The sequence below is a fragment of the Rhinichthys klamathensis genome, unplaced genomic scaffold, assembly GCF_029890125.1.
Source record: "Rhinichthys klamathensis goyatoka isolate OS25496 unplaced genomic scaffold, OSU_Roscu_1.1 h1tg000976l_1, whole genome shotgun sequence".
Classification (NCBI taxonomy): domain Eukaryota; kingdom Metazoa; phylum Chordata; class Actinopteri; order Cypriniformes; family Leuciscidae; genus Rhinichthys; species Rhinichthys klamathensis.
Window position 1 is genome coordinate 76,710 of NW_026607288.1, and position 19,683 is coordinate 96,392.

Genomic DNA, 19,683 nt, shown 5'->3' on the forward strand with positions numbered 1-19,683 from the left:
CAAACTGCTAAAGTTTTAGAATGATTATTTCAAGAACCGGTTCATAAGAGTTACTTATTCGTGAATCACGTGTTCTGCATGTAAAATATAGTGAAGAAAATACTGATCTGTGACATGCTATGCATTCTGACAGAAATATGTGAATACAGAATACCGGTAAATAAATACGGCCAACAACAAATTTGTTAATTGAATTTGAACTCATTTTTTCATGTTTATGACATGGCATGAACACCTGACGCCATTCTCACACTTTGCACTTTGTGCAATCCCTGATGTAGTTGGTGAGGCTGAATGTAATGCTATTGTGGTTTTATTGTGTTGAATTGCTCAACCTAGAGCTATTAAATATTAATATTTCATTTTGTATCAAAGAGAAATATACATCATCTTTGTATCTATCATTAAAAAAAATTATTACTTTTTTGCAGACTGAGTTATAGCGTTTAATTAGCAAAATCATTTGTACTGAACTAGTCTAGTCATATTAAAATTGTAAGTAAATAAAATAAATATAACAAATCTCTTTTCTTCATTTTTAAATACCAGACTATCACAAAAACAAATCAGATTTTTAAAACTGGGAGAAAGAAATTTCCTGTTTACATCCTGAGGAGTAAATGGCTATTTTTCAGTTAATGCACAGCTGATGAATGGGCTTTGACACATTAGCGCTTTCCCCAGAATTCCTCCTTCCTTCTCTGAGCGCGGCCCAAGAGCTCAGAGGCCACGGAGCATGAGGCTGCTGATCTAGATGAGATCTGGGACATCTTATCATCTGGATTTAATATGAAAAAGAGATTTTAAAAATGTTCAATGAGAAATATATAAGAATAATATTATTAAACATAATTATAGAAGACATTTTAAGATATTACTGTTTCCATAAATGAGTAATTAAGGGCAACATATGCACAAACCGTGCAGACATGCAATCAATGAAACCAGTGATATGAATGCATTAGCTGTTCTTGATATGCGCACCACATCAAAAGACACGTTGATCTAATTTCTGTTCCAACTAAAACTGCTAGACAGTCATAAAAGCATGAAGTAACTGTCTGTAACTGCTTATGGCTACTCATATCTGCAAATATTAAGAAGATGATTTTACCATTCTCTGACACAGCAGAATCAGATTCAGGAAACAGAGACAGCTCTGGCCGAAAAATTCCCAGGTTACCTATTGACACAAAGAGGATATTGTAATAATGTATGGGTGGATTACATAAATGAACGTAACATCATAGGCAGTGAAACTTAATCACGTAATTTCCACTTTCTACACTGTACATGTTTTGTAAGGTTGACTGGACGTACAAGTCAACAATATCGTGTTTAATATGATTCAATCAACTTAACTACATTAGGTTAGACCAATGGTCAGATATAACAACTGACAATTTCAGACATTTACAGTTTTTCATTTAAAGTTGATTACCTTATGCTGTATATATGTAACACTGAATAATTCTCAATACTGGCAGGGAAATAAAGTCAAATTTGGCAGTAGTTTATAATGATTTTACAAATGTACTACTGATCAAATGTTTGGGGTTGGTACATTTTTTAAATGTCTCTTATGCTCACCAAGGCTGCATTTATTTTATAAAAAAAATACAGTAAACATATTAACATTGTGAAATTTTATTGTGATTTAAAAAAAAAAAAAAAAAAAAAAAAAGTTTTCTATTTTTATAAATTTGATGTAGTTTATTCCTGCAATGGCAAAGGCATTTTCAGCAGCCATAACTCTTCAGTCATATTAATAATCAGAAATCATTTTAATATGCTGATTTGGTGCTTTCTTATTATTATCACAGTTTTAAACAGTTGTATAGCTTAATATTTTTGTGTAATTTGATTTGAAATAGAAATTTTTTGCGAAGGTGTCTTTAAAGTCACTTTTAATCAATTTAATGTCATTGATGAAAAAAAATATTTCTTTAAAAAAATACTTTTGAATAGTAGTGTGTGTGTATATATATATATATATATATATATATATTATTATTATTATTTTTTTTTTTTAATTATGAGTTAATTATCTTTATCATTTTAGTGATTATATGACTGTTTAAAAAAAACTTGTGTATACGTTTTTTGAATGAGACTTTTCAAAGAACTAATTCATGTCAAATGCCTTTGAGGTATAAATGCAATAATTCAAATTATGATAGTTCTCTTGAATTGTCATAATTAGGAGATACGCAAGTATACATCAATCAATAGGTGCATTAACTACACTTGATAGAAGTTAAATAATCTTTTGGAATAAATGACTCCAGGAGGACCAGGGAAAATCTGACCCTGTAGCATGAGGACAATACAGTGGTACCAAAATCATGCACTGACGACTGACGTTAGTGGAAAAAACTAAACAGACACAAAAAAGACAATAGGAGACTGACCTAGATTATTCTCCCCCTATTGCTGGCGGTAACCTAACCTCCCTCTACTCCTTCTGCTGGTAAATGACTCAGTCACGTTTCAATTGCGTGCTTATAGAGTGGCGGTTTTTCTTCCCATGTATGGATCGATGATCACGCAATCAAATAAAGCCATATTTTTGTAGCGCAAACTAAAATGTTCACTTCTAACGTGCATAAATGTCTCTACAGCTTGTTAACGCTCAGTGTGAATTCATAAAAGCTGCGATCGGTAGGCTTCTCATAATAAAACTCCCATGGCTGACACTAGATCTACATCAGTGGATGCTGAAAGGAAGCATACCATTATGCTGAAACTCCGGGTTTCTCATCATGCCCTGAATTCTGTTGGGAAGTGGAGAGACAGCAGCTTTGTGACAGTGGCTGGTCAGTTGTTTTTGTGTTGGCTTGGGTTGTCTTGGATGGGGGGTGTAGTCTGCCGCTTTCGCTTCCTTATCCTCAGGCCAAGCATCTTCACGCATGGGAAGTAGATCTACGGTGGTCAGGCCAGCAGCCGGTGGGGAACGTGGCAAGCTTCCATTCTCAGCCTTCGCAATACAATGGAGATTGAAATCTGAAGACAATGTATGACATAATATTGCATTTGACTTAAGAATCATGTACCTTACTGCGTGGCTGCTGTGGAGAGCCATCTATGATATGTTTATAAGGAGAGTGAGGTTTTCCTAAAGGTGGCTCACTCCTCCTAACTTTCCTGGAGGAATGTTTGATCTTCGGAGGAGAGACCAGCAAAGCTCCTCCTAAGAAAATTAATAAATAATATATATATATATTTTTTTTTTAATTCTCCTTTTTTCCCCTTAATTGATTACAAAGTATGTCTAACGAACTAGAGGCTTGGAGTCATTCTGACTGCAAACCATTAAATCAAATTGAAACTGTTGCGAGATGCCAAAAGTAAAGGTTAAGTAAACTAAAACATTATTCAATAGGTCGATGTGGCCTAAACTTTTGAAAGTATTGTTAAGTATGTTTGTTACCAGTGGCTGGAGTTGTCCGATCGTGATGCGTTCTTTGTACAGTCTGCATGGTCTTCAGTTTGGGGGTTGGTAATCTGCCCGCATCTCCAGACCCCTCCACCACCAATGATGACTCAGTTTCCAATAGCTGCAACCTACAACAGATATGAGAAACGTCTGAATGAAAAACTGCAACGGCATAGGCAGAAACATTTTGCACGCTGGACTTAACTATGAAAATCCCACTGTAAACCAGCATTTTGCATCTTTCAGAACTGAACTGGAAATTACTTCTAAATTCCAATACTATTCTTGCATAAAATTTTCATATAATATATACAATTCATATATAATATAAAATAAAAAAATTATAATAGCTTTTATTTTTCATTTGAATTATTCTTAAACTAAACTATTTTAAATCATTTGTAATTAATAATCATTTTTTAATATTATTGGTATCTCTGCGTTCATTTCTTTGAATTGTAATTCATTAACTTCCTCTTCATTTCATTTCAAATTCCAGCTCAACTTGCTGTGTTGCAGCCAACTCAATTCAAATTCTTCAAATCTGACTTTTGCCCAACAATGAGACCGTCATGTCCATGTTGGTTCTAGCGTTGGCGGGTTCTCTTATCTCAAATGCAACTGAGGTGAGGTGACAATTCAGAGAAACAACAAGCACATACCTGTCATTTCTCTCCTTAATGTTTCCACGATCATCTTTTGGATTCCACTGATTTTTTTCAACTGTGAACTCTTCCTGTGAAATCTCAGACTCATTTCTCTCTCCATGTCCCTCTTCTTCATCCCAGGCCAACTTCCTCTGCACAGGAAGGGTTGGGTCCTCTCCAAGAGAGCTTCTCCTGCTGGCTGTCACAGAAGCAGAAGGTCCAGGGCTAGAGCTTGCCCTGGTACTGCCAGCCCTAAATAGACATGCCAAAGAGACCAGGGTCCGTATTCACAAAGAATTTTATCTTACCACTAGGAGTACTCCTAAATCCCACTAAAATATTTTAGCTAGGAGTTTTCTCTTAAAAGTTCTTCACAACGCCTTTCAGACCTACTCTTAGTAAGGAAAAATGACAACTCCTAAACTAAGAGTGAGTCTTCGTTGCTATGAATGACGTCAATTCTCATGCACGAGCTTCCTCGCAATGATCACGGTGATTGGTTGTTAGATGACAGGGCCTTCATGCGGAACATAACACAGACGCAACAAATCATGGAATTACGACATCTAAATATGTCTGTGTCCTACACAAAATAATAATAGTAATGTCATCGAAATGCATATCATGTTTGTGCATGCCCCAGTGAAGTGTAATTCTAAAAAGACAGAGAGAGAGAAAAAAAGTCGTGAATTAAATTAAATTAAATCAAGGTATCCTAATACCCTAATGAAAACAGCCACTTGCCTAATAATAAAAAACGACACTTGCATTAACACATTGATTGACATCCTATTAGCCTAAATAGACTACTTAAAGCAAGGGAATGTTGCTCCTATTGTAGTAATGTAATAGTTGAATGACGGTGGATTATGAACTCGCCAAAACGGAAAAGAAAGCCCAACTGGACGCAGGATCAGTTATGGTGTGTTCACACCGAACGCGAATAGAGTGTCAAATACGCGTCTATCGCGTCTAGTGACACTTCAACATTCACTCAAGGTCAAATTTTTCAACTTGCGCGGAAGACATTCGCGGCAAACGCGTCGCCCAATTCGTGTCATTCGCAACGCCTGGCGCGAATGATGCGTCTATTCGCGTCTTTGCATTGACTTTGTATGTAATCTACTCGCGCAAATAATTAAATTCGCGTTCGGTGTGAACACACCATTACTGCTGCTGGCTCAGTTGGTGCTAAATGGGACGACTGCGAGAGGCGGTGGTATGCGCTACAATCCTTTGTGAATAGGTCTTAGTGAGTTAGGAGTCCTCTCGACTTCTTTTAAGCTGTCCCAGACTTAGGTGCTACTTTTAGGGCTAAAATGCTTCGTGAATTACTCTTAGTGAAAAAAATTAGGAGTCCTAAAGTTAGGAGTGACACGCCCATTATTTTTAGGAGTTGCTCCTAAATTCGCCAGTTAGGAGCTACTTTTAGCCTTTGTGAATAGGGCCCCAGGTCATTAATAAACGAAAGCTCTGAGCTGACTATAAGAACTATGATGCCTGAGCTCTGGTCACCTGGCCAGGTCCAGAGCCTCAATGATAGGGCTGCTACTGGTGCTTCTGCAGGTCTCAGATTCAATGGAGGATGAGGAGGTGCCATTTGAAGGCTCCCACATCCAGTTGTGATCTGACAGGATCTGATTCAAGTGTTGCCGAGAAAAATGAGTTCCCCATGCCCGTTTCCTGTAGGCCTCTGCCTTCTCACGTAGCTCCCGCACCTGTCGAAAAACAGCAGAACTTTAGAATTGTCATAAATCAGAGCCTGGAAAAATAGGGCAACGCTGCAGATAATATGTGTAGACAAGACGACTGATAATTCACAGCAAGCACAGACAAAACACTGCTTTAGATATTCAGGACTCAACAATAAGAATGTCGAGCTGACCGAGTGAGATTTTGGGCCAGTTGACGTAATGTTTTAAAAATCATTATTTAATTATAATAAAAATTATAATTTAAAAGTAGTCAACTTTTTTGTCATGAAAATATATTTCTTTCAAACATGTATAAAAATATGTTGGTAAAAATCAACATTTTCTGAGGTGGGAAAATGTATTGTTGAGCCCTGATATTGTAATTATACATGCTTAACAAAAATTTGATGAATCATTATAAATTCACATCATGCAACATTGTCAGATCCGCTTCGAAACCCGTGGAGAATGCGTGTAAAAGTGGAGGCAGTCATGCTCCGCTCCTAAAGAGCTGACTCAAAAAGACACCCCTGTCCCATATGGCAAGAGTTGCATAAAAGTTTTGCTGGAGATGCATTGAAGCATACTTGACACCATAACCTAAAATCTAGTACTTCTGTCTTACAAAAGTTACTTTGTTTTTACAGGGTCAGCATGATACGAAAACCATAAAAATTCAAGCACTGAATTTATCATCATGACAGATGCTGACCATGTAAAAAACAAAGAAATCAGATCAAATAATTTACCAAACAGCAAAGGTCATAGTGTGACACTCTCATACAAATTGAGAAATAGTGATAAAATATATAATATGACAAATATTAAATATACATCTTTTTACAAAAAAATATTATTTTTGTCCCCCTCTGTCAATTTCATTTATACTCCAGCTGTGTATTGTTATGATTTACTTTTGAAATTGGGCAATAATGTTGGCTCCTCTAATATGCTAATATTGATTCAGATCTATTCTGTTCCTTCCTACCCTCATTTGTAATGAATAATGAATTAATAAACAAATAAGTAAATAAATAAAAGTACAATTAAGTGTTATGAACTGTGCCTTAACGTTTAGCTATGCTTTTATATAATCAGCGAGTGAGCCAAGAGTCAATATAGGGTTACACCTGAAAGCAAAAAAAAAAAACAGCAAAACCACAGACAACTTCAAAGTTCCAAGTATGCTGACAGATAACATCTTGATGACTGATCCCACATGCACACATACACAGATTGAACGAACACACACACAGAAACTTCGAGTCTAGGTCTATATGAGATGATACCATTTAGTCGAAGTTTGAATGATGTCATACATTTGATGCGGCAGAACAGATACACATAAGCAAATGAAGGTATCTGTTGAGACAGCAGCAGCAGCTAGAGAATGGATGTAACAGGCGGTACAGTTACCTCATGATACCACTCGTGAAAACCATCACACTCCTGCAAGATTAATCACACAGACCAGTGATTAGAGAGATTATATATCTGTTTCCTAATAGCTCTGCCACTTTAATCCACCACAGCTCAAGCTTTCATGTAATGTGGTGTCAGAATTGCTCTTGAATTACTATAGTAGCCGTCATACCCTCTGGTAATTTTTTATTTGCTGTGTTTAAGTCACCCTTGTGACTTCTAAGTTCTAGAAATACTTTAAGATTTAAAATAAATTAGTACTTTTTAAAGCTGGAAATTTGTCCAGTTGCCTGGACCTTCAATGGAGAGACATTCATTTAAAATATCTTCGTTTGTGTTTCGAAGATGAACCAAAGTCTTATGGGTTTGGAACGACATGAGGGTGAGTAAATGATGACCATTTTTGGGTGAACTAACTCTTTAAATCTTGAATTTTATTTTTATTTTAGGCCTGTACTTTTGTTCCCATAGATTTGCTTTCTTTTTCCAGAAGCTCACCTCCTCCTTTGCAGGTCTGACCTTCACCCACGCTTTATCTCTGTAGCTGTATTGGATGGGAGAACGGAAGTTGGATCTGTACTCAGTTTTCACCTTCCTGCCAAACAGAAAAAGAGGGAGACTGGTAAATACTCTTGTGGAATTAAAAAAAAAATTAGACACAATTTGAAGAATTTATAATTGTAACCTGTTGAATAAAATACAGGTGTCAAAATAAATATGTTGTGGTTATGTGCTGCTTAAGCAAAATGCATGAAACGGCCATATGAAATTAATTGTCTGTGTTGTTTCTGTTTTTTTTTTCCAGTCCTGTATAAAATTATTTTTAAAAAGACAACAGTCACCTCATAGCCTTGGGTGAAGGGTCTCTCAGGGCACAAGGTGACCTCATTTCCTGTTTCTGTAGATAGGTGACTTCCTCTTCGGGGCTTGACTTCCTGCTGTGTTGTCGCTCCTTCTTCTTCTTCCTCTTACTCTGGTATGGTGGGCATTTAGGCAAAAGCACAAGAAATACCATGTCAAAGGTACAAACATTTTTTAAAATGCATACTTCCTCACTATACATTGGTCAGCAATGCATGTGTAAAGAAAATTACCATTTATTAAGATATATGAATTTCAGTTATCTATAGTTGGATGCATTTACATTGTGACTGTCCCTCACATGCATTCAACTGTCTGTCAGGGTTTGATCAAATGGCCCATACAGGTGCTCTAACAATAGGTTGGTGAAACTGGTTTATCCGGCTCCATACTTATGCTGTCATACTTGGAAAGTTTGATGTATGTGACTAAGCTGAATGTATATCCACCAAAATTTGTGACGCAGAACTAAGCGATTTTCTTTGAATGTGTGCAACTTCCCATTTATTAGCAACTATAGGGAAATAACTCGAAGAATAACAAAGGGCAGTAAACGGTAAATCTATTTGCACTACAAAGAGTTTGTTTATGATTATGATAATTAAAGGTGCTCTAAGCGATGTCATGTGTTTTTTAGGCCAAAACATTTTTTGTCACATACAGCAAACATCTCCTCACTATCCGCTGGCTGCCTGTCCCCTGAACACACTGTAAAGAAACGCGATCTCTGTAGACAGCCCATGCTTCACAAACAGCACCAAAAACAAACTGCAGCGACCCGCTCCCCAAAACATAACAAACTGTTCCAGCCAATGACCGACAAGAAGGGTTTGGGGGTGTGGTTTGGGGGGTTAGTGTGCGGATGAGGAGGAGGGAGGGTCTAGCTAGCCTCCGTTTTGTTTGACAATAGTTCGAACGTCAACAAGAAGTGACGTCACCCAGGATCGCTTAGAGAACCTTTAAAATAGTATGACAGCAAATACCAATTTGCAATATCAAGCAGCATAACGGACTGTTAAATTAACTGGAAGCGAATGACACTGGAAGCCTTTCAAGTTACAAATGCCCCCACCCAATCTTACGTTCAAAATAAGGTGCATATTTCAATGTACCTTCTCTGGGGTTGTGTTCTCTGTATGAAGCAGAGGGATCTCATATTGTTCAACATCTCGCCTCAAGCGTGGTGGTCTGGGAGGAGGTGATCCTTTGAAATTTCTCTTGTACTCGCTCTCGATAATTACAGGGTTTGATTTGAAGGGTGGGATGGCTCTGTTGTTACTGTACAACATCTAAAACAGACATGAAATTATCCAGAACACCAAAAGGTCCAATGAGAAATGTATTTTCGATGAATAATTAAAATTTCATTCATTATAAATAAAATTCATAATAACATAATTATTATAACACACACACATATATATATATGTGTGTATGTGTATGTGTGTGTGTGTGTGTGTGTGTGTGTGTATAAAATAAACATAGCGGCATGCAAAACTGTACTGCCATCTACTGGAAGAGTGTTTTTATAGGTGAGAAATGCACACAAAAACAATCAAGGCATTCAAATACGCATCAATAATTCATATCTTAAAATATAAGAAAACACTTCAGGTGAGCAAAAGTGCTCTGTCCAATAATATGACAGTTAATCTGGCCAGGGACTGAACGCAAGCCTATGTGTGATGATAAAAATTATTTTGAATTGTGACAGTGCTGATAAAATTGCAAGGAAGTACCTCGTGTGCAGCAAGCAGGGGCGAATCGGCCACAGGCGTTTTCCACATGAACTGTCGCTGGTACTCTGAGCTCAAACGGCCATTTCTCTGTTGCTCAGACCTCAGTCCTGCTTTTTTCCGCAGTGCATGGTTAATCTAATAGACAATACAAGCTCTGAATTACTTTAACTGCATTGATGGTGGTATTATTAGTTAATAATACAATTCAAATTGTTATACACCAATTTTGGTCTGAATTTTTTTTTTTTTAAAACTATATTATAATAAATATTAAGACTGGGCCTTTGAATGTGTAAATATTTCCATAAAATAAAATAGGCCAGCAGCCATATCACCCTGTAGCCCAAGATTGGTTGCCCACTGAAGCTAAGCAGGGTTGAGCCTGGTTAGTACCTGGATGGGAGACTCCTGGGAAAACCAGGTTGCTGCTGGAAGAGATGTTAGTGAGGCCAGCAGGGGGTGCTCACCCTGTGGTCTGTGTGGGTCCTAACGCCCCAGTATAGTGATGGGGACACTATACTATCAAAGAGCACCGTCCTTCAGATGAGACGTTAAACTGAGGCCCTGACTCTCTGTGGTTACAAAAAATCCCAGGATGTCTTTCGAAAGAGTAGAGGTGTAACCCTGGCATCCTGGTCAAATTTGCCCATTGGCCTCTATCCATCATGGCCTCCTAATCATCCCCATATATACCAATTGGCTTCATCACTCTGTCTCCTCTCCACCAGTAAGCTGGTGTGTGGTGGGCGTTCTGGCGCACCATGGCTACCGTCCGTCGCATCATCCAAGTGGATGGTGGTGGAGGAGATACCCCCCTCTATGTAAAGCGATTTGAGTGCCGGGAAAAGCGCTATATAAATGTAATGAATTATATATAGGTGAGAAATGTAATGAATTATATACATTTTATCTATCTATCTATCTATCTATCACATATATATATATATGTGTGTGTGAAATTAATTGTGGTATAGAAATACAAAGGAATCTTCTCCTCAAGAGGAATAACTTGCTATTCCCCATTAACCCAACTTTGCACCGATATACTTTTTTAACACTGACTTATAACCAGACTCACTCCATTTAGTCTCAGCTGGTCTGCAGCACTGGTGGATGTCTGAGCTGCTTGAGCCTCTGCTTTTAATTGGTGGGATGGTGCAGTGGTGCCCTCTGGTGGCACGGGGTCTCTAGGGGCTAGAGGGGTCTTTTCTCTTTCTGCACTAGAGGCTCTGAGCACAGGTGTGACAGCAGGAGGTGTGACAGGCCTGCTCTTCTCCTGACGCTGTGGAGATGAAACATGCCCTTCCCAGTGGAAAGAACTGGATACCTGAGGTGGATAAAATTTCCTTTTGGATATGAATTGGGGTTCCCGAGTAATTCCTTTAAATGATAGAAAAAGATCAATCAGTTCAATATTAACCAAGTTATTAATGTGATGAGCTTATTCATTTTTATGAATATTTGTATGTATGTATCTATCTATCTATCTATCTATCTATCTATCTATCTATCTATCTATCTATCTATCTATCTATCACATACTTGACTGGTCAGAGGACAGTCCTGCCAGTCGCATCCTGCGATGTGGAGAATCGGTTCTTGGTCGTGTTGTTCGACTCTTGTATTTACTTCGATACTCGCTGATTCCCTATTAGAAGAAGAGCATACAAGAAACAAGTACACTTTATAGCACAAATAAATCGGTATATTTAAATGGGCGGTATAATAAATTACATATCTGATTTATTAGAAAAAAACATGATTAACTAGCTCTTAGCTGACAATTGGATAATCTTGATGCCATTGCCTTTTAATCCGCGCACAAACTTCAAGAAATAACAGGAAGTCCCGACAATAGGTTATAAAGGGTTTACCTTTTAAGTTTAACACGTTTCTTAATACAGTCACGTAGTTTATCTTTGTTTTCGGCAAAGCGTAAACTATAGTTTACTAGAATTCATATGAATGTCAATGTATATTTGGTTACCTAAAAGTAAACAACCAGACTAAATATCAAAACTGAAAGCATGTCTGCAGCGCGCGCTCTATGTTCCTTAAACAAATGACGTCGCACAAGCGCGTGCACCTTCAATCTGTGTTAAAAACAGAATTCGTTTCCAATGGATAATTTAAATAACTCACCTTAAAATGCACAGTCATTTTGAGTCAGAGGTAATGGCGACTAGTGCACAAAGAGGTCCGTGAACAAAAGAAGTGTTTTATTTTTGTTTTTTTGTTGCTCGCTTAGTGGTGTGAGATTAGATTCGGTTGCAGGCTCGAGCTGTTACCTTGGTGAGGGCTGCAGCGTCCCACGATACGCGTAACGCGCATGCGCAAGCCGCTTTGTTATGACCATGGTTATGACGTTTTACTGCACCACGTGTTTGTGTAGTAGTAGTGTAATTAATTGTGATACTCCTTGTGGTCAATGTTGTTTTTCGGAATCCAAAACAAACATTCAAATAAAATAAGATCTTAACTTTTTAAGAATTTCAGTTACACTTTGATTTCTTTTTGGAACAATTTGTTTGAGAAGCTAAAGTGTAAAACAAATGTGGTCTTTATTGCAAAAAATTCTTGCTCAGAAATAAAATAAAAGAAGTACCCTTAAAATGTAAACTCATATATACCTTTGTTGCTTCAAAAATATATTTATCAATAGACGGTTTTTCAAATGTCACGCCGATTATTTACCACCAGATGGTAGTAAACGGTGAGAAAAAGCATCCAGGAATAATACATGCAACTTCTCCTTCACTACTACTCAAATGTGTAACTTGACTTGCTACTTACTTACGAGTAACGTTAGCATGTTGCTAAACTCAAAAGTTGCTTTCTAAACACTTATTTGCTAACCCTGGTATCAGTTTTAGGTAACCCAACCATTCAAAATCGAGGCCGATACTACTTTAATCGCTTTTACAAATATCTACCGCCATTTCTGTTTGGTTTATGTAGTTACACAGGATGGTAGCACCTTTCAGCGAGGATTTGCGGGTCTCTCTCAAATTTGGGGACGTGGCAAGACGTACCCAATAAGACAATTCACTAGGTGAACAACGGCCTTGAGCGACGCATCAACCGATTTTGTAGTATCTTGTGCTGATTGGTTTTCCGTTCGACTGTAGCCAATTAAAAGAGAGTGCGCGGAGTCAGCGCATTATTAAACAACGGTTTCCGTTACATCCGGAGTTTGTAGTGCTGAAGTGGCCCAATGGCAGTGGACGGATTTCACAATTCGCGCTGTGATTGGATCGCATCGTTGCTCTCGTCCGAAAAACGGTGTGGCACAGGGGTTTGCAGATTGAACTAAAGACCCCCAGTATTGTGTCTGAGATTTTCGGCCTCGTACTAAATCTAGGTAAGTTTGTATTTTTATACGTGTTTGTTTGTACTATAGAAATATGTTTGACCGTTGCATTGCCTGACCGTGTGCGTTGTAACGTTAATGACGACTCACTTAAAGGGACAGTTAGTATTGATAATTAAAGGGTTAGTTTACCTCCAAATTAAAATTCTGTTATCATTGTCTCACCCTAATGTTGTTATAAATGTCTTTCTTTCATTTGTGGAAAACAAAACTAGAATGTTAGAGGACAGACGGCCCCAGTCACCATTTTTTGCGTTCATTGCATTCTTTCCATACAATAAAAGTGAATGGTGACCGAGACTGCCATAATATCTTATGTGCCGAAAGGTAACGTTAACATGTTGGCCTCTATTTGTGCTTTTGGATCATATCTGTCTTAGTTTTTGTTTACGTATATGTTAACCAGTAGTAAAAAGCTTTTGTGTTATTTTTGTATTAGACTAATCATAACTGTTTCTCATATTACTGTGCCTAGTGCCTACCAAAGTCTCAATGAAACTGCTAATGCAGTCAACATATGTCATTTATTTCTGGTGTGACTAATCTCTGATTGAGACTGAAATTATTTAAAGGCATGCTGGTCACTGTGATAACATTATTATTGCATTTTTACTATGTATTATTGCATTATAACTTTAAAGTAGCAATGTGTTTCTAAAATGTCCCATCAGAATTTGTGCCATGCCCACCAGTTTAGACCAGTTTTGTGCTAATTTTACTTGATGTGTCTTGGACGCTTGTCTTGGCTGTGCTACTTCTCGGTTTCATCATTTTCATTACACTTTTCTTTTTTTTTCTCTGGAAACACCTTTTTGTCTATGTTGACAGTTTCCTGTCAACGGTTCTGTCTGATAATTTGTCAGTCATGGTGGTTCTCTTTTCCCTGCTAACCACATTTACACTGCCGTTCAAAGGTTCAGGGTCAGTATTTTTTTATTTGTGAAAGAATGTAACACCTTCATTCAACAAGGACAAATGAAATTGTCCAAAAGTAACAGAAATCCTTTGTAGCATTATAAATGTCTTTACTTTTTCAAATCAATTCTGTTCTTTTGAACTTTCTATTCATAATATTTCTGAATGATCACGTGACACTGAAGACTGAAGTAATGATGCTGAAAATTCAGCTTTGCCATCACAGGAATAAATTACAATTTAAATTTGAATGATATTCAGCAATTTTACAGGTTTACTGTATTTTTGACCCTATAAATGTAGCCATGTATTTCACAATTCTTACTCAAACACACACAATGTTTACATACACTGATTCAAACAGACCTTGTTAACTCATCCACTTATGTTTGCACGGTGGTTTATTCAAACATAGCCACGCTAGAAATTCTTGTGGTCAGTATTATTTCAGTTTAAAAGGGATTTGGGATATATGTTAATATTTGCTCTCTCTTTCCTCAGAGCTTACATGATGAAGATGGAGATTAGGCCTCTGTTGATGTGCTTTGCTCTGTGTGTGGTTTATGCCACCAGCAAACCCACAGAGAAGAAGGACCGTGTCCACCATGATGCGCAGCTCAGCAGCAAAGAGCACGACGATGGCGCAAACTTTGATTATGACCACGATGCATTCCTTGGGGAGGAGGAAGCCAAGTCTTTTGATGACCTGACCCCAGAGGAAAGCAAGAATAGGCTTGGGTAAGGATTGTGCTGAGTGTTAAGGGGCATTTAGCAGTGATTTGCTGCAACAAAAATGAGTGGAAGTCATTATTTTCTTTGAGAGTTGGTGGTTTCCAGCAACATATGTGACTGCGCAAAAAATAATTAAGAGAGGACATTCTTATAGTGAATTTTCTTTTTGTTCTTCTTCTTTTGCTTTCAGTAAAATTGTGGATAAGATTGATGCAGACGAGGATGGTTTTGTCACAGAGGCTGAGCTGAAAGCATGGATCAAAAAGGCTCAAAAGAAGTACATCTATGACAATGTGGATAGGCAATGGAAGGATTTTGACATGAATAATGATGGCACGATCTCTTGGGATGAATACAAGAACATCACATACGGCACCTACCTTGGTAAAAATGCAGTCTCTTTTTATAAACAACCTTAAAGGATTGGTCACACAAAAAGTATAATTCTGTCATCATTTACTCAGCCGCATGTAATTCCAAACTTGAATGAATTTCTTTCTGATGTGGAACACAAAAGATGTTTTTAAAAATGTCTGTGTTTTATTTTTTATCATATAATGAAAGTCAGTGGCATCCAATGTTGTTTTAGATCCCACTGACTTTCATTTTATGAACAAAAACAGTTCTTCAAAATGTCATATTTTGTGTTCCAGAGAAGAAAGTCAGTCATACAGATTTGGAACAACATGAGTGAGTAAATGACAGAATTGTCAAGCAGAATTGCACAAATTAGTATTTTAATAATAATTTGTGCCGTCTGTGTTTTTCTAGATGATCCTGAACCTGATGACGGCTACAACTACAAGCAGATGATGGCCAGAGATGAACGGCGCTTTAAAATGGCTGATGGAAATGGAGACCACATCGCTAACAAAGAGGAGTTCACTGCCTTCCTACACCCTGAGGAGTATGAACATATGAAGGACATTGTTGTGTTGGTAGGTCTGTTTCTATTATGTCAGTTCTTTCCCAGGCTAAAATTATTGTGAAACCTGTTCGCATCCCATTTTACTTTTGTAATTTGACGTACACACTACCCTTCAAAAGTTTGTAGTTGACGCCACTTGCGGACAAAATTCCTTCCTTCTTTAACTAAAACAAGGGAACAAATTATTACAACATGCCCACGATTTAGTAAAACAAGGGAACAAGTATTATATTGCGCGCATGATTTAGTAAAACGAGGGAACGGATTATTATATTGTGCACACGGTTTAGTAAAATGAGGAAACAAATGATTATATCGTGCACACAATTGTGAATGTGCTGACTTATTAGTAAGTCATGGGAACGAATTGTTGATTTTATCTCATGCGCCGGGAATCCGTACAAAAGGACAGCTTTAATTTGAAATCTTTTGTGACATTTTAAATGTCTTCACTGCCACTTTTGATCAATTTTAAGCACCATTGCTGAATAAAAGTATCCATTTCTTTAAAAAGTACAAAAAATACCAACCCCAAACCTTTGAATGGTAGTGTATTTCTGAGTGAAATGTGTAATTCAGTGAGAAAATACGAGAGTGGTATAATTTCATCCATTGGGAATTGATTGGATCATAGAAAGTGGGTGCTTCATTCCAGAATGGATCTTGGTATTTTGGTAGGGGTTTAAAAATCAAAATACTGGTGATGTTGATTAGAAAGTAAAACAACAAACTTTTTTTTTCTTTTTAAATATGTGCACTGACGAATTTTGCCCATCAGCACATGTATGAAGGAAGTTAATAGAATCTGCTTAGGATGTTTCCTGTCTCTAGCCTATTTCACTGATCTTCCTCCTTAAATTTATCATCAGGAAACTATGGAGGATATTGATAAGAATGGTGATGGTTTTATCGACCTAGAGGAGTATATTGGTGAGTGAAATACAGTAAACTTTCCTCTGAAAGTGTTTTTTAAAAGTTTTCATATGTTTTTATACATTGCATAAAGAAGTAAATGTGTAGTTATAGCTTAAAATCGGTTGAATTTGTTTGAATTTCAGGCGACATGTACAACCATGAGGATGAAATGGACGAGCCAGAATGGGTGGCGACAGAGCGAGAGCAGTTTTCAGAGTTTAGAGACAAGAACAAGGATGGAAAGATGGACCAAGAGGAAACCATGGACTGGATCTTGCCGGCCGACTATGACCACGCAGAAGCCGAAGCAAAGCATCTGGTGTACGAGTCTGACACAGACAAGGTAAGCCCACCATAGCTTATTTTGTCAGCTTTTGTAAAGTTATCATTGAAATCATTTAAACTGAGTTGCTGGTCACACTGTTTTTCAGGATGGCAAACTCACCAAAGAGGAAGTACTCAACAAGTACGATTTGTTTGTAGGAAGTCAAGCGACTGACTTTGGGGAGGCGTTAGTTCGACATGATGAGTTTTAATTCTTTTTTTTCTAGTATAATAGAAAATTACTTTTGAACTTGTTTTGGTAAAAGTATATAATTTATTTTATATTGCTTCATCATAATACTACACTAAATCCTCAGATTTAGTTCACTTGTTTTCCCTTTTTGCACATGGAAATGCATTCACGACATGCATTCTTATTTCGTTTTTTGTTTTTACTGTAAAGTGTGTTATCAGTGTTTGTTTGATCTGTCTTTGGAATCGTGGTCCATGTACATCATTTTTATCACTTCAATACTGTTTATATTTGATAATGCAAAGCTGTTTATTCAGAACTAAATTCAAGGCAGTTTTATACATGTTACTGATCTATGATCAGCTCCCCTTGCTGTTCACAGTCCTTTTCATTAGGATACTGTACTGAAAGCTCTCAGATTGGTTTCTTTCGAGGGTTTATACAAATAGGTATAAAATATATGTATATATTTACACGTTTATGTGAATATGTTTATAGCTTTATACATATAATCTCACATTTCTCTCCTGTGTGTATTGGCACAAACATTGATTGATGTGGACCCTCTCCGTTTCTCTCAAAAGGCAATATACTGTTTTCTTTCTATATTTATTTAGGAAAAAATCTTCATTCACGCATCCCATGAATTTCTATCAATATTAGATTTGTGTATTCTTAAAGACTCCTATAGATTCTCAACACTCATCTCTCATTGTGCCTGTCACTAATTTTCTATTTGATTTGGATCTTCAGTTTGAGCTATATGTCTAAAACTTCAAATAATTTTGGTTCATAGGGTCCAATCGAACACATTGCTGAATAGTTAGTTGCTTTCAATTTCATCAGTTGAAATACACTATCAATTATATGATGTTTGTAACAAATTTGCTATGTGACAAGCATAGCAGCATCCTTTGTGGTCCATTAATGCATTTCTTTCCTATATAAAATGTTTTAGCACCTAAGGTTTTCAGGTGACTTCCTTCAAATGGTGCTGTTTTAACTCAATAGACTGTATCTTGAAAAGAACAAATTGTCAATAAAGAATTATGACTGATTATCTTTTTTCAGTAATTACTTTCTGTCTATTGTTTTGTTTGAGATTCCAAATAATAGAAGAAATCTAAAATCTTAAAATAGAAGAAAATTAAAATAATACTTTTAATGACACTTCAGATTCTATTAAACAAGCAAAATATGAGGGGTATGTTATATTGGGTTGAAGACCTTATGGGTTTTATTGTATTATGCAGACAAAGCATAGAAAAACAAAAAGCATAATGGAAACAAAACATACAATGCAATCAGTAAATATTGTGTGGGATCTCCTTTGTTTTTGATTACAGCAGCCATTCTGCAGGGCATTTACTCACTAAACTTTGTGCATGTCGTGCTTAACTTCTTTTCCAATCCTCCTTAAGTTCTTCCCAAAGTTGAGCTTCATTGGAAGACCTGCATGACTTCTCACAATTCAGCTTTATAATTTCCCAAACGTTTTCAATGGCATGAAGGTCAGAGGACTGAGTAGCCCACTTGAAGACTTCAAAATGCTGAGCATGAACGCTTATTGCGTGATCATATATCATGTTGGAAAATACAGATTTGCTCTCCAAACAGATCCTCCATACTAAGCTACATGTTCAGCAGGATTCCTAAGTGTTGGTCCATTTTCAAAGTGCCTTTGTATATTCTTCCAACACCTGCTGCATCAATACCATTATGTTCCCCCTGCCATGCTTGATGCCACACATGCATTTGGTATTAAAACACTATAGTCTCCGAACATACCTGACGCCATCCAATGCTAGGTTGTTAAATTTTGACTTGTTGGACTGCAGAACACTGCTCCAATCTTCCACAAACCAGTCCTTATTTTCTTTGGCAAATGCAGGGTGTTTTTTTTGCAGATAAAACTAATAAATGTTTTTTTTTTTTTTTTACTGGTACACAACCTCCAGCCTCATGTAGCTGTTGGCTTCCAGTTCAAGATGAAATTGGAGGTTGGAAGTCTCATCCAGGTCTTTAGAAGCTGTTTTAAAGTGGTCCTACATTCAGGTGATTTTTCATCCTCCAGTCAAAATGCTCACTAGTCCTCCTTGACCAGCCACAGCACTTTACATTCTGCATGGTAGTGGTCTCACTGTGCTTTTCTTGGTTCCGGAAGACAGCTCCTTCCATCCGGCCATTTTCACTGAAACCCACAAAATAACATCTTATAATATACCAAGCTATTAATATAGCTTGGTTTGACCACTTGGTCAAAAATCACGTCCGCACAATTCGGTATGTTTCATTGCGTCATGACAAATGATACAATTGAAACAGACAACACGCACGTTAGTTTTACCAGGCACAAAGTTTGAATAAAGTGCAAAGAAGCCCATTTCCCTAGGTCGGATATCACTTTTGGCCACTATATGTGTATATTCCAACGCAAAATGGATTTTGCTCATGCATTTATCTTTTTCAACCTATTGTACCTACTTATTGTAAGTTAATAGATGAAA

At 37.1% G+C, this 19,683-nt stretch overlaps 2 protein-coding genes across 7 annotated transcripts; one reads left to right on the top strand and one right to left on the bottom strand.

The window, feature by feature from the left end:
- Positions 1-445: 445 nt before the first annotated feature.
- On the bottom strand, positions 446-12,031 carry mdm1 (Mdm1 nuclear protein). Of its 6 annotated transcripts, none has more exons than XM_056244434.1 (15): positions 11,942-12,031; positions 11,342-11,447; positions 10,878-11,179; positions 9,800-9,934; positions 9,173-9,349; positions 8,042-8,172; positions 7,698-7,794; positions 7,194-7,226; positions 5,599-5,801; positions 4,099-4,335; positions 3,431-3,564; positions 3,054-3,190; positions 2,734-2,977; positions 1,115-1,183; positions 446-778 (listed from the first exon to the last, which is right to left on the bottom strand). In XM_056244434.1, exons 1-15 carry the CDS (start codon positions 11,957-11,959, stop codon positions 669-671), a joined length of 2,133 nt encoding a protein of 710 aa, XP_056100409.1. In that variant the 5' UTR covers positions 11,960-12,031; the 3' UTR covers positions 446-668. The 6 variants fall into 6 exon arrangements, with proteins under 6 accessions (XP_056100409.1, XP_056100411.1, XP_056100410.1 ...); XM_056244436.1 differs by lacking the exon at positions 11,942-12,031 and adding an exon at positions 11,674-11,803; XM_056244435.1 differs by lacking the exon at positions 7,194-7,226.
- A 987-nt stretch (positions 12,032-13,018) lies between these two features.
- Positions 13,019-18,234, top strand: calua (calumenin a). Its single transcript, XM_056244440.1, has 7 exons — positions 13,019-13,160; positions 14,586-14,822; positions 15,007-15,200; positions 15,588-15,754; positions 16,614-16,674; positions 16,803-17,002; positions 17,091-18,234. The coding sequence occupies exons 2-7, from the start codon at positions 14,593-14,595 to the stop codon at positions 17,193-17,195; spliced, it is 957 nt and encodes a 318-aa protein (XP_056100415.1). The 5' UTR covers positions 13,019-13,160; positions 14,586-14,592; the 3' UTR covers positions 17,196-18,234.
- The last annotated feature ends 1,449 nt before the right edge of the window (positions 18,235-19,683 follow it).

Bases quoted from the DNA above. Each gene is read 5' to 3' on its own strand.
- mdm1 (XM_056244434.1), bottom strand. The intron at 9,935-10,877 runs GTGAGTCTGGTT...ATTGTCTATTAG, and splicing joins ACCAGCTGAGACTAAATGGA to ATTAACCATGCACTGCGGAA. The intron at 5,802-7,193 runs GTAACTGTACCG...GTTTTTCGACAG, and splicing joins TTCACGAGTGGTATCATGAG to GTGCGGGAGCTACGTGAGAA.
- calua (XM_056244440.1), top strand. From the start codon at position 14,593: ATGATGAAGATGGAGATTAGGCCTCTGTTGATGTGCTTTGCTCTGTGT. The intron at 15,755-16,613 runs GTAGGTCTGTTT...ATTTATCATCAG, and splicing joins TGAAGGACATTGTTGTGTTG to GAAACTATGGAGGATATTGA. The intron at 16,675-16,802 runs GTGAGTGAAATA...TTTGAATTTCAG, and splicing joins CGACCTAGAGGAGTATATTG to GCGACATGTACAACCATGAG.